The sequence below is a fragment of the Hemicordylus capensis genome, chromosome 1, assembly GCF_027244095.1.
Source record: "Hemicordylus capensis ecotype Gifberg chromosome 1, rHemCap1.1.pri, whole genome shotgun sequence".
Classification (NCBI taxonomy): domain Eukaryota; kingdom Metazoa; phylum Chordata; class Lepidosauria; order Squamata; family Cordylidae; genus Hemicordylus; species Hemicordylus capensis.
This window is the reverse complement of record NC_069657.1, coordinates 16,903,606-16,916,058: the sequence shown is the minus strand read 5'-3', so window position 1 is coordinate 16,916,058 and position 12,453 is coordinate 16,903,606. Positions and strand designations below refer to the sequence as shown.

General features: G+C 41.8%; 1 protein-coding gene across 4 annotated transcripts in view; it reads right to left on the bottom strand.

Moving 5' to 3' along the window:
* Window positions 1-1,250: 1,250 nt before the first annotated feature.
* Window positions 1,251-12,453, bottom strand: part of JAG2 (jagged canonical Notch ligand 2) — a 154,439-nt gene continuing 143,236 nt past the window's right edge. For all 4 annotated transcript variants that reach the window (XM_053280624.1, XM_053280634.1, XM_053280606.1 and 1 more), the window contains 3 exons: window positions 6,441-6,572; window positions 5,461-5,617; window positions 1,251-3,649 (listed from right to left, as the gene is read on the bottom strand). In XM_053280624.1, the coding sequence (XP_053136599.1) occupies window positions 3,171-3,649; window positions 5,461-5,617; window positions 6,441-6,572 (768 nt within the window). In that variant the 3' untranslated portion in view covers window positions 1,251-3,170. The remainder of the gene's footprint in view (window positions 3,650-5,460; window positions 5,618-6,440; window positions 6,573-12,453) is intronic.

The window sequence follows — 12,453 nt, the reverse complement described above, 5'->3', positions numbered from 1 at the left end:
GATGAATGGCAGACTTGATGTGTGAGCACTGGAAGATATTCCGCTCAGGGGATGAAGCTGCTCTGGGAAGAGCATCTAGGTTCCAAGGTCCCTCTCTGGCTTCTTCAAGATAGGGCTGAGAGAGATTCCTGCCTGCAACCTTGGAGAAGCTGCTGCCAGTCTGTGAAGACAATACTGAGCTAGAAAGATCAATGGTCTGACTCAGTATATGGCAGTTTCCTATGTTCCTTACTGCAATAAGGGCGTACTTTTCAAGATGGGCCAGAAGGGAATTGAAACCAAAGAGGGTTCCAGTTCACCTTCAGAGGAGGACATTGCACCCAAGAAGCAAACGATACACAGCAGGGCAACAAGCAGACAACTGGAAGTGTACAAGTATCCTTGATCACTGTGAAAAATGGGAGCCAGGTGTGATTTGGCTGTAGCATTTGGGAAGCAAAATGTTACTTTCTCCTTTTGAAAAGAACTAAGAATCTTCTTCTAGCTGCAGGGAAGCTGCCTCAGGATTAATTTTGCTAAAAGAGTTTCACTCAGACTACTATTTGATCTCCCGAGGGTTAATTAACCTGATTGGTGAGAGTACATGAACACAAACACAAACATAGAAAAAGGCAAATAGCCAAAAGAACGAAAGGCTGCTGGAGTTGGTATTGGAACATCACAGGACATTTGAACATGGAAGGGTTAGTTTAAGGGGGAAACATATGTGCCAGCCTCAGCTCTCAATCAGCAACAAAAGTTAGAATCTCCTCCCTACTCCCACCTGTATTTTGGGAAGGGAAAATCCACTCTTCCTATATATCCAATGAATAAAGACAAGCCAGTTTTTCAAAGGATTGGATTGATTGACAGTGACAAGCATCTTTGCATGCAAGTGTATTTGGGGCTTGGATTGAGAGCCCATGAATTTTGCCAAAAAAACCCTCTTAAAAACAGTTGTCCTTCCAAACTGATTTCATGGATTACCACTGAGGCCAGGACACTAGATATGTAGGAAACATTTGAAAAGCAAGCTACTTGACCTAACTACCCAGGGATCTGTATATGGGGCGGTATAAACGTGTGATAGACAAACTGATATGCAAAGTAAGGGACATCATTTTTTGTTTTAGAAGACAGCAGAAATGAAATATTTGCATTGGAAAAATTAGAGTGCTCATGGGATTGGAAAGGGGGATTGTAGTTTCTAACCATTTTGAAAGAATTAGTTCTGAATTCGAGCGGAGTAAGAAAAAAATGTCCACTGCAAACATTGTTATAAAATGCTTTAATAAATAGTTTTCTTTCGAAAGCTATCGAAGAACATGTCAAACAAAAATTACTGCACATAAGTTCCTGCAAAGCAATTCCTGCATTTGTGTATAAAAAACTGTTTAAAAAAAAAAAAAGACATTCAGGTTTACATTGCTGAGTGGCCAAAATGTTGAGAGAGAGAGAGGGAGAGAGAGAGGGGGAGAAACACCAATTTTCTTTGCAATGATGGATAAACATAGGGTTAGGTTTCCCCAGTAATTAAGAAAGATATGCTCATCTCTTTATAGAAATAATAAAGTCGTTAAAAAGCCCACAACTAATGCACAAGCCTTCCGTCATGAATAACCATTTCTCGTGAGGTATTCCATCTTCTAAGATGGAACCAGATGTTATGGCAGACATGGGGCTGCCACTCAAAAGAACAGTGCCTCATCTTACTCTCCCCTCTTCCTGCCAGTAACATCTAGTGATACATTGCCACACAGAGTTTCTCTGCCCCCACAAGTGGCAGCCAAGTGGAGTAGAGGCAGGGAAAAGGAATGCAGCAACATCACATCACACATTCCGAATCGCTAATTGTCTGGAGAAAGACAAGGCCGCAGGATTGATTGGGGTGGTAGTCCTGCATCTGCCATGTCGTCTAGTTCCAGTTTGAGTTTGCCAACCTTTAGCCAAAGAAGTGAATAAGCTTAACAGAAACAAGAAATGAGAAAAATATTGTTCCCTTCATTAGACCTGTATTTTTTAAAAAAAATGCAAAAAAGCAATACCACAGGTAATAAACATCACAAAAGGAAAAAAAAATATTGCCTTGCTTCTCTTTATACTGTACAGTACACTTACTCTCTGCATTCTTGAAATGGGAGGAAACAGCCCGGATCTATTTACATGTGAAACGGTGGTGATACATTGCAAGCTACAAAAGGTGAACAGGTTCCCAACATTAATTGTATTAACATCACTTTCTAATATGGACATAATATCCAAATAAGGTGTTTTTTTTGTTTTTTGTTTTTAAAGAAACTGCCATAAAACTTCCCTTTCTGCAACATAAATTAAAAAGGAATGACGTTTTTAAAAAGATCAAAAATATTTTAAGTTATTAACTCAAATATACAGAAGTGATTCATTTAAATATGTACATATTTACAAAAATGCACTTGCACAATTGGAAAAGAAACTGTGTCAGGCTGAGGATGCCACACATCCTCTTGTGGTAAACGTGGATGGGCACGGCAGTCTTTGACAGTTGCTATAGAAAAAAAGTTTAAATTTCAAGGCACTTGACACGTGCTTCAATACTGCAATCCTAAGGTAATTAGAACAAATCGACATTAAAATTAAAAAGGCCACTTTTTCCAACCACAGTTTGAAAGATCTCTATAGATTTTTTTCTTGTTTAAAAAAAATAAGGCAAATTTTTTGGGGAAAACAAACTTGCAGAAATTAAGTGCAGGGAGTGGTGTCTAGTAAGGATTCAAAAGAGAACACTTCATGTGAGTTTTTCTCCTTAAGTTTAGCAACTTCCTCAACCAGGAGGTGTTTAAGCCACTGTTGTTAACAGGTAAAGAACACATTCTGTAAACAGTGTAGCATATTGTGTGATAAACTTTATGAAATTATTGAAAATAGAAACTTCCCTCCTCTGCCATACAGCATGTGTATTCTAAGTAAAATTTACAAAAATAGCAACTATCAAAGATTACTCTTTGTCATCTGACAGTCATTGAATAATTTATACAAGGCTAAAAGAAACAAAATAAAGTTTTTATTTTATTATTTTAATTTTTTTTATTCAAAATAAAGTAACTATGAACATTTGACTCCAGACATTTAAGTCCTTGATGCAAAGCAGAGACGCCAATTTCCCCAACACCGTTCAACACAGACAGTGCAGCTATGGTCCAAACACAGATTTAGTCTCTTATACCTTCAAGGTTCACTGTGTTCACATTTTTTACAGATCTGTTGTCCATTTTGGTTGTCTGAAGAGATTTCTTAATAGGACTATTCTCTAATGAGTCCACTGTCTTTATCGACAAAGTCTTGGAGAGTTTGTGAGAGAGGAATCTGTCCATTTCCATGACCTCTCTTTCCTCTTCCTCCTCCTCTTCTTCCTCCTCATACTCTATACATTCCTCTACCCCATCGTAAGTTCTTTTTTGAGGGGCTACAAAATTTTTGTGTTCATAATGAATTCCTTTTTGACTGCAATGTCTATCTATAGGATTCCAGATGGGATTCAGAGGCGCCAATTGGTTATTTGCAGCCTCTCCTCTGGATGGACGATTTCTCTCTCTCTCTTTTCTTCTTTTTCGTGTCCACCACACACAGATTATTATGCAGGTTAACCATACAATACTAAACACTGCACAGAGGATCGGAACCAGATAATCTAGAAGACACAAGCCAGAGTCTAGTGAGTGAACTGTAAGGAAGAAAAAGTGCTGAGCATGTGCAACAAAGCACCATGAATACCTGTTGTGATGAGGCATACACAAATGGGCCATTCAACTGAGTATACTTTTAAAAGCTACTCAACTGCTGGGACATGTTAAAGTGTGGAAAATGGCAACCCACCAAGGAACTCCCTAACTTCACCAACCATCACATTTGTGCCTTGCTTCTAAGACAATTTGATTTGAAGTAGCAAATGAAAAACTTGCTTCCACATTCTCTTCTACAGATTAGGTTAAGAGTATCTACATATTGCTACTCAACAGAACAGTTCATACAGCCATGAAAAGCAAACCATTATTTTAAAAGGGGAGGGGGAAAGGGGTGCACGTTCTATGGTAGCTACAAAGTTGGTTAGTATTTCAATTACCACAGCTGGCCATATTAGGCTAGCAATCTTGAAATAATATGTTTTGAGGTTGCTCTTTTCAATCGCATAGTTCTGATGGGCTAAGATTTTATCCTGCTCCTTGTTTCATTTAAAGGCAGAAGCAAATCAATATTAGGGATGTGCGAATCAATTCGGGTACAAAAAGATGTGTACCCAAATCTACCAGTTTTGGGTGATTTGTGGACAAAACAAGTTGCCCCTGTGCTAACTAGCCAGATTCGGGTACAAAACAAATTGCCCAGATTTCAGACATGAAAAATTTGTAGATCCAGACCTCCATTTTGTGGCAGTTTCTCTTGCTGTCTCCATTTTGTGTCAAGAAGAATTTTTGAGATTCCTGCCCTCACAAGGTTCAGATTGGTGACTTACAGTGTACGATGACCGGCTGGCGATCCCCCCTGGTTCCAGATTGGCTCATTTCCATTAAAATATTGTGTTGCCAGGGGTGACTGACACCACATTGGCTAGGAGAAGGGACAAAGAAGGGACAAGGGTAGGGGGAGTTTGAAGGAGAGATTTTTCAAGTGTACTTAAGGAGGCAGCCAGCCACCATTCTGCCTTGTGGGAGAAGAAACAGAGAGCGAGTGAGGCAGAGGAGATTTGCTTTGCCTTGCATGCTTGCTGCCTGGAGTGGATTCTCTGCATTTTGTTCCTGCTTTCCTGACAGGAAAAAAGAGAATTCCTGCTGCTGAGAGAATCATGTCCTGTGCCTTCTGTCTGTACGAACTGATTTGGGTACAAAACTATTTGTACCCGAATCGAGCTGTTTCGGGAGATTTGTGGACAAAATAAATCACCCCTGTGCTAGCTGGCTCGATTTGGGTTAAAAAAAAAAATCAATTTGTGCACATCCCTAATTAATATATTTCTGCAATTCTTTATGAGGACTTCAATTCTTTCCCTCTTTAACACAGCCACCCACCCTGAGGCTGCAATCGGAGGTAGAAGACCAGCAGGAATAGGGGTGAAAAAAGTCAAGGAGCTCTGTTCTGTGTGTACCACTTTCCGACTGAAAACATCTCCTCCAACTGCTCTGATCCTGATGGGGGCAGGGGAAAGAAAGTAATTTAAGAACAATACAAGTGCTTGCATGGTTGCCCCACTCAGGATGAAAGCATCTTGGAGGATCAATTTTCAGCAGGTAAGGCAATACAGGGACAAGATTTCAGTTTACTGCTGCTATTTGTTTTGGTTTCACAGTGCTTTATACATTGCTGTTTTAAATGGTTAATTGGGATGGGTTTTGAAATTTTATATTGTTTTTGCATGTTGGTGTTTTAGAGACCAACCTTGCCATTATAAGTAGCTTTGCAGATCTTGTAGAAAGGTAGGGCAGAACATTATAGCAGCAAACTTACCTGATGAAGGATTCCCAACTGCCATGGTTTCTATTTTGACTTCGGTCACCGCCAACATAACTGTGCTGTTCTGCCGCTTTGTAATGGCATTTACTATAGTATTGGCAGCATTTTGAATGAGGCTGTTATCTGTCTCACCTTGATGCGAGATGAAAGACTGGAATCAGAAGACAGACAGGAATCTTAGGTTTACAACAAGGTCCTTTTTTGTACTAGCCATTATTTCGGTGACTAGCCTTAAGCCAGATAATTTAAGCAGCTCACTTCGGTGCTAAAATAGGAGGCTGGTTGGAAGCCAGTATGAAAATATTACATTAGGCTCCTGAACCCCACCCATTACAGCGTATGACTGCATAGTAAGTTACACGCAACGGACTTCCGCGTTACTTACACCAGCGAGCTAAACTTAGCCATGATTTGGAGGCTTTCGAGATACTATCTGGCTAGGTGTTTGCACTAATGATATAATCTGTTATATTTAACTGTGCACATGTCCTCCTGTTTGCATCATAGCTCAGGGCATGCTTCAGCTACAGTATATGAGCAAAAGGATTCCTAGCTAGGCTAATCGGGACAGTACTATCGCCTTCTGATGTGAAAACTTCTCCCCTGGGTATGAAAAATGGATTGCAGCTGCCACCTCCTTCTCCAGACATTAGCTGATCCTATAAACACTTTCTGCTTTCCAAATAGAACTATTGAGGCATTTTGTTTCATTAAGTGTGTGTTCGCTAACCCAATGTTTCTGGGAAATGTTTGATCAATTTAAATTACATCCCCACCCCTTTGGACCCTCAATGCTTTGGACCCTCAATGTGGAAAGTGCATCTCCCCCAACTTAAAGGGGGAAAAAGAAGTTAAAACAGTTATTAGAAACAAGGAGCAAAATGCTTTCATTGCTCAAGATTGCCTATTCCCCATAGACCTCTGTAAGTGTTTGTGTGTGTGTGAAAGAGAGAGAGAGAGAATCAAAGACTTACAATAGCAACTTCCACTGCATTCTCTATGGAGTATGATAGATCACACAACACTAGCAACATTCTGTCAGCAGAAACAGACTTCGTGGCTGGGAGGTATCTGATTTCAGAGCAAATGTTTTCCACAGTAGTGCCCTGTGCGAAATAAGAAGATCACCCTCTTTTAAAACAGGGAACAAAAATTAGACACTAAATTCAGAACACATGTCACAAGCTGCATTGGAATTAGCAAAGTAAGAGGAGGTCTCTTTTATAGTGGTCCAATACCACATGACACTTGAGTACAGAGAGGGGTGTCTAGAAATGTTAGCACCATTTTATATTCAGCACTGTCACACTGGTTCTCTTGTATCCCAATGAAGCATCTTTCCCTAGCTAGGAGGTGAGATAATCAAAGAGCCGATATTCATCACATCACAGCAGAACGAGATTCACTTCCCAGGATTCTTCATTCCACTTCAATACACTGTTCCTGACTTCGCAGTATGATTTCTGTGTGTGCATTTGGGTGGGGGGGGGGGGGAAGAGATGAGGCATGGAACTGACTCCAGACCATGCACACCCCTAATGGAACATAGACTGTCTGTTACAACACGTCGCTTAAGTGTTTGTCTTGTGAATTCATGAGCAAAGCCAATGCCCTCCACAGATTCTCTGTGCAGGGAAGTGTGGTGTTACTTGGGGTGGAAAATGGAAAGCAGAGATGAGGCAACCCAGGTTCTATGGTTTAGAACTCCAAGTCTGCCTAAAGCTGTGTTGGCCCTGCAGGCTTGTTGCATTTTCTTTTCAACTGAAGCCTTTTGGAAGGGCGGTATAAAAATTTAAACAAACAAACAAAACAAACAAAGTAGGGAGAATGGCCACACAGGGAAGACCCCACTGCTTGTCTAGAAAAATCCACAGTAGAGATGCTGCCTAACATTTTGTTGTTCTGCAGGTTGCTCTTGTTATATATTGGGTCCAAAAGCATGTGTGTTTTTAAGATTGCGGGAAATGCAAGTATTGGATTGAAAAGCTGATTATACACACAGTAAAAATGATCAAGTGTGGGGTTATTATTATTATCATTAACATAGTTCTGAAGCACCTGCACTTAAAATCTTCAAAGAAGAACTCCTGTTCTTCCATCACTGTCAGCTCTATGTTGTTACTTAACACCACTTATTATTCGTATTATTCAAAACTGTCTACTGAAACATATTAGTGCGTGTACAGTCAACAATGCATTGGTTGACATACTGTGCAAGGGTACAGCACTGAGAAAAGTTTTGTGAACCTCTCCAGGACGGTCCATATGTTAGCACAATTATTCAAAACATGATTAGATCCTAAGCTAAATCCCAATAAGAGAGAAAGGCAACCCCAATGAATAAGGAACTCAGGCAAAAGGGGAAAGGTTTGAATATTCACTCAACAGAAAGTCAACAACAAACATCCACATGTTAAAAAGAATGTGAACCCTGCATTCAGTAACTGGTGGCACCTCTGAGCAGCAATAACTGCAACTAAACATTTCCTGTAACTGGTGATCAGTCTCTCACATTGGCTTAGGGGCATCTTGGCCCATCCTTCTATACAAAACTGCTTCAGCTCTGTGACATTTGTGGGCTTCCTTGCATGAACACCTTGCTTCAGGTCTTGCCACAACATTTCAATAGGGTTTAGCTTGGGACTTTGACTTGGCCACTCCAAAATATGAAATCTCTTCAGCCATTCTGTGGTAAGCTTACTCGAATGCTCAGAGCCACTGCCTTGTTGCAAGACCCACTTTCAGCTCAGCTTCAGCTCATAGACAGATGGCCTGACATTGTCCTCTAGAATTTTCTGATATGCAGCTGAATTCGTGGCTTCAATAATGATGGCAAGCTGTCCAGGTCCTGATGCAGCAATGCAGCCCCAAACCATGATGTCTCCAGTACCACATTTGATAGTTGGGATGAGGTTCTTCCTTTGGAAGGCAGTGTTTTGATGGTTGACACATGAACCCTCACATCAGCTGCAGGGAGAGAGGCCTGCAGATCAGTCTGGGGTACTTTGTGCACAAGCTTCTGGGTCACTCTTGGCAGTACAACTGTAGATTTCACATTTTTCCATTTGTAGACTGACAGTGCATGAATAGAGCCTCAAATGCTTAGAAATGACCTTGGAACCCTTTTCAGACAGAATATCAACCACTCTATCATAGGTTCTCTGGAATTTCTTTTGATCGTGGCATGATGAGTTCCCATCGACTGTCATGGTGCAGGCCTTTATATAGGACAGGATGCCCAAACTCAATCGTGCAGCTTTCCTCTTCAGGATGGTTTACTTGTTACCCAATTAGTCAGGCATCTGATTGTGATTAGACTATTAACTGTGCTATCGACAATACAGGTTCACTTACTATCTCACATACTGATCCCAAATTAGTCTCATTGTTACCAGTTTGTCCATTATTGTGTCTCAAGAAACACAGCATTGCTTAATTCATGCATTTTTCAGGGTATCATGGTAAGGCCTTGCAGCATGATTCCCATTATTCTACTCAGGGGTACACAAACCTTTCCTCAGCACTGTATTTCAGTAATGTTGCATGCACACAAGTTGCACAACTTTGCTAATGGCACAAATGCAAAAACTGTGCAAATGTTACACAAGAATAAACTCATTTCCCCCAGTGGGCTCTCTCTTGTATATCTTTTGTACAATTTGCACAGTTGTGCAATTTATGTGCATGCAACATAAACTGGTCTTGGGGTAGCATGCATGACTTGTCCCCTTAGCTAAGCTGGGTCCACCCTGGATGCATTATGAATGGGAGACTACATGTGAGCACAGCAAGATATTCCCCTTAGGGGATTAGAGCATATCGGTTCCAAGTTGCCTCTCTGGCATATCCAAGACATGGCTGAGAGAGATTCCTTCCTGCAACCTTGGAGAAGCCACTGCCAGTTTGTGGAGACCAGGCTTGCTCAACCTAGGCCCCCCAGCTGTTTTTGAACTAGAACTCCCATAATTGAACTAGAACTGCCCTGAGCTATTCTGTACGGGTGGTCTGGAAATCGAATGAACAAACTAATAAATAAATAAATAAATAAATAAATAAATAATCCCCAGTCACAGTGGCCAATAGCCAGGGATTATGGGAGTTGTAGGCCAACATCTGCAGAAGGGCCGAAGTTGAGCAGGCCTGGTGTAGACAATATTGAGCTAGCTGGACCAATGGTCTGACTCAGTATATGGCAGCTTCCAAGGTATCCCTTTGTGCTCATGGCCTCGCCACCAATGGAGATCCAATTGGCGAGGACTAGAGAAAGGGACTTTTTGGTTGTGGCTCCTTGACTTTGAAACACCGTCCCTGAAGGGCTTTATCAGGTTCCCTCCCTCAGTGTTTTTTAAACACAACATATTTTGAGATAGACCTTTACATGTTTTATCCACTGCTCATATCTGATAGGTTCCTTAGTTTTTAGCTTTCTAGCCTACTTTCCAGTAGGCTTATAAGATCGCCTGGCATTCTGTGTGTGTCCGTGTGTCTACCACTATCAACTTCACAACGCCTGGACCAATATGAACCAAATCGGGTAGAGTTGTAGGGACACCTCAACAGCATAGTTTGTGAGGATGTCATCCACCCCATCCAAGATGGCAGATGCATACACTTTTGAGGCAGAAGTGCACTAACCTGAGCTATCTGATTTGAACCAAATTTGGGACAGCTGTAGTGAGTGACAAATAGGGACACCTCAGTGGTGCAGTTTGTAATGATGACATCCACCCTGATCCAAGATGGCGGACACATGAACATTTGAGGTCCAAGAATCTAATTTCTGGACCTCGATTTGCACCAAATTTAGTCCAGATGTAGACAGTGAAAGAAAGTAGGCTGATTAGTTCTTACTAGAACTTGTTTACTTATGTTTAATTTGAAGCTTTTAAATGTAATTTTAGCCTGGTCTTAAATTTATTTTATTTTTGTTCATTTATAGTGTATCTATTTTAATAATGTTGTATGCTGCCCCAAGCAGTAGTATTCTGGAGGAGTGGGGTATGTATGCATACATGCAAGTTCACCATTTCACAATGTGAAAATGAGAAGTTTCATTTTTAATAAATAAACATGTTCAGAAAAGGAGCACTGGTTACGCACCATGAAGGTTTCTTCTTGCTGCTGGATTTGAGGACATCTGATGTGGGTTATCCTTCCCCACATGCTCCAGGAGGCAGGTCTATGCAAATTAATAGACTCTTTGATAGCCTGGGAATGAGAACCCCACTCAGTTCGTAGTAGCCAAGTACAAAGGTACAAAGAGAAATCACAGAAAGAGATAAGACACGCCAGTAGGTGTAGATGTCCAGACAAGTGGATCGAGATGTCCTCAAGTTCAGCAGCAAGAAGAAGTCTTCACGCTGAGTAACCAATGCTCCTTTCTTTGCTGCTGGATGAGGACATCTCATGTGGGACATGCCACAGCTAAGAACACTTGGTGGGAGCGTCAAAATCTACGGGGGCAGAAGAACGTATTGGAGGACACGTCTACCGAAGGCTGCTTGAATAGAATGATGTAAATCGAGCTTGTAATGCTGAGTGAATGTGGACAGAGAAGCCCAAGTGGTTGCTCGACAGATTTCTGAGAGTGGAGAGTTAGTAGTAAATGCAGCTGATGTGGCTGCTGATCTCGTCAAGTGCACTGTGATGTGGAGAGGCAGCCTAAGGATTTGCACTGTATATGCCAACACAATATAGGTCTTAACTCACTGGGAAGTTTCACACATGGGGCTTTTAAAGCCCTTTATCTCCTCCGGAATGGAGGGCGTGGGTTCACATATTGGCCGGATTTACCCCGAAGTAACCTGCGAGTTAATGGGGAGCACTTCACACACAATTCAGGGATTTCACTGTGTGTTAGAGTGTAGCCCAATTTATATCCGGGGTAAAAAAAATCCACTATTTGCATTGGTTTTTTGGGACTACTTTGAGTTCACAGTAAAGTCTCCCAGTAAACCAGTGTAAAGCCTGCTGTGTGTAAAAGTCCCTGGTGATGGTAGAGGTGAAAACATTCTGTCCCATCAAGACAGGCAGGAAGGAAACTAATCATCAGTGGAACAGAAGGAAGCTGTACAAGAGAGGTACACTTTCAGACTGCGTCGCACATCAAACTTATGCCAGGTTTTCCCCAAAGAGTGGATGGGCTTCAGGAAGAAAGATGGGAAAACTATATCTTGAGAGTGGTGAAGCACAGAATCTACCTTAGGGAGGAAGGATCAGAAATCAGATGAAGTAAGCCTGGCAAAAAAAAAAAAAAAGCAAAAGTTTGGATTGGCAGACAGTGCTCGCAATTCTGACACATGTCTGGCCGGTGTGATGGCCAATCTAAAAAGGCAGAAGGTGTAGGGGTATCGAGTGAATGAGCTCAAAGGGCGCCTTATGTAGCATTCGTAAAACTTTATGTAAATCCCTGGTTGGAAATCTGCATACAGTAGGGGGTGACAGGAGCATGGCGCCCCTGAGGAAGCATTTAAGGTGTGGATAGAGGATGATTTGCAAGAGATGCTGTCTGATGCTTCGGCATGTTGGCCTTTAGGCCTTTATCTAGACCATCTTGAAAGCAACCGAGCTTTTAGGCAGGCCACAGTCCTCCGGAGAATTTCTGACATCGACACCAATGGGGGAAAACTCTCAAGGTGGACTGGTAAGTGCGGCTTGTGGAATCTCTTCTGGATGCAAGAATAGTTTCTAGTACATTATGTGCATATCCATGGCATTTCAGGATGTTTCACTCAGTCGCCTGGCGGCAAGCTTGAACCATGCTGGATTCTGGAGGTTTGGGCTGTTTTGAAGACCGTCCAGAGTCACCAGAAGGAACTGGGGACCCTTGACGGCAAGATGTAGTTTTTCTGAAAACCACGGTTGCCATGGCCAATGCAGTACCACCAGAATTACTTGAGCCCTGAGGAGACATTTTGGAGGCTGCATGGCGGGTGGAGTGGGGCCCTGTACTCCAACCAGAGCACTAAGAGGCTGCGATGGTGGCGT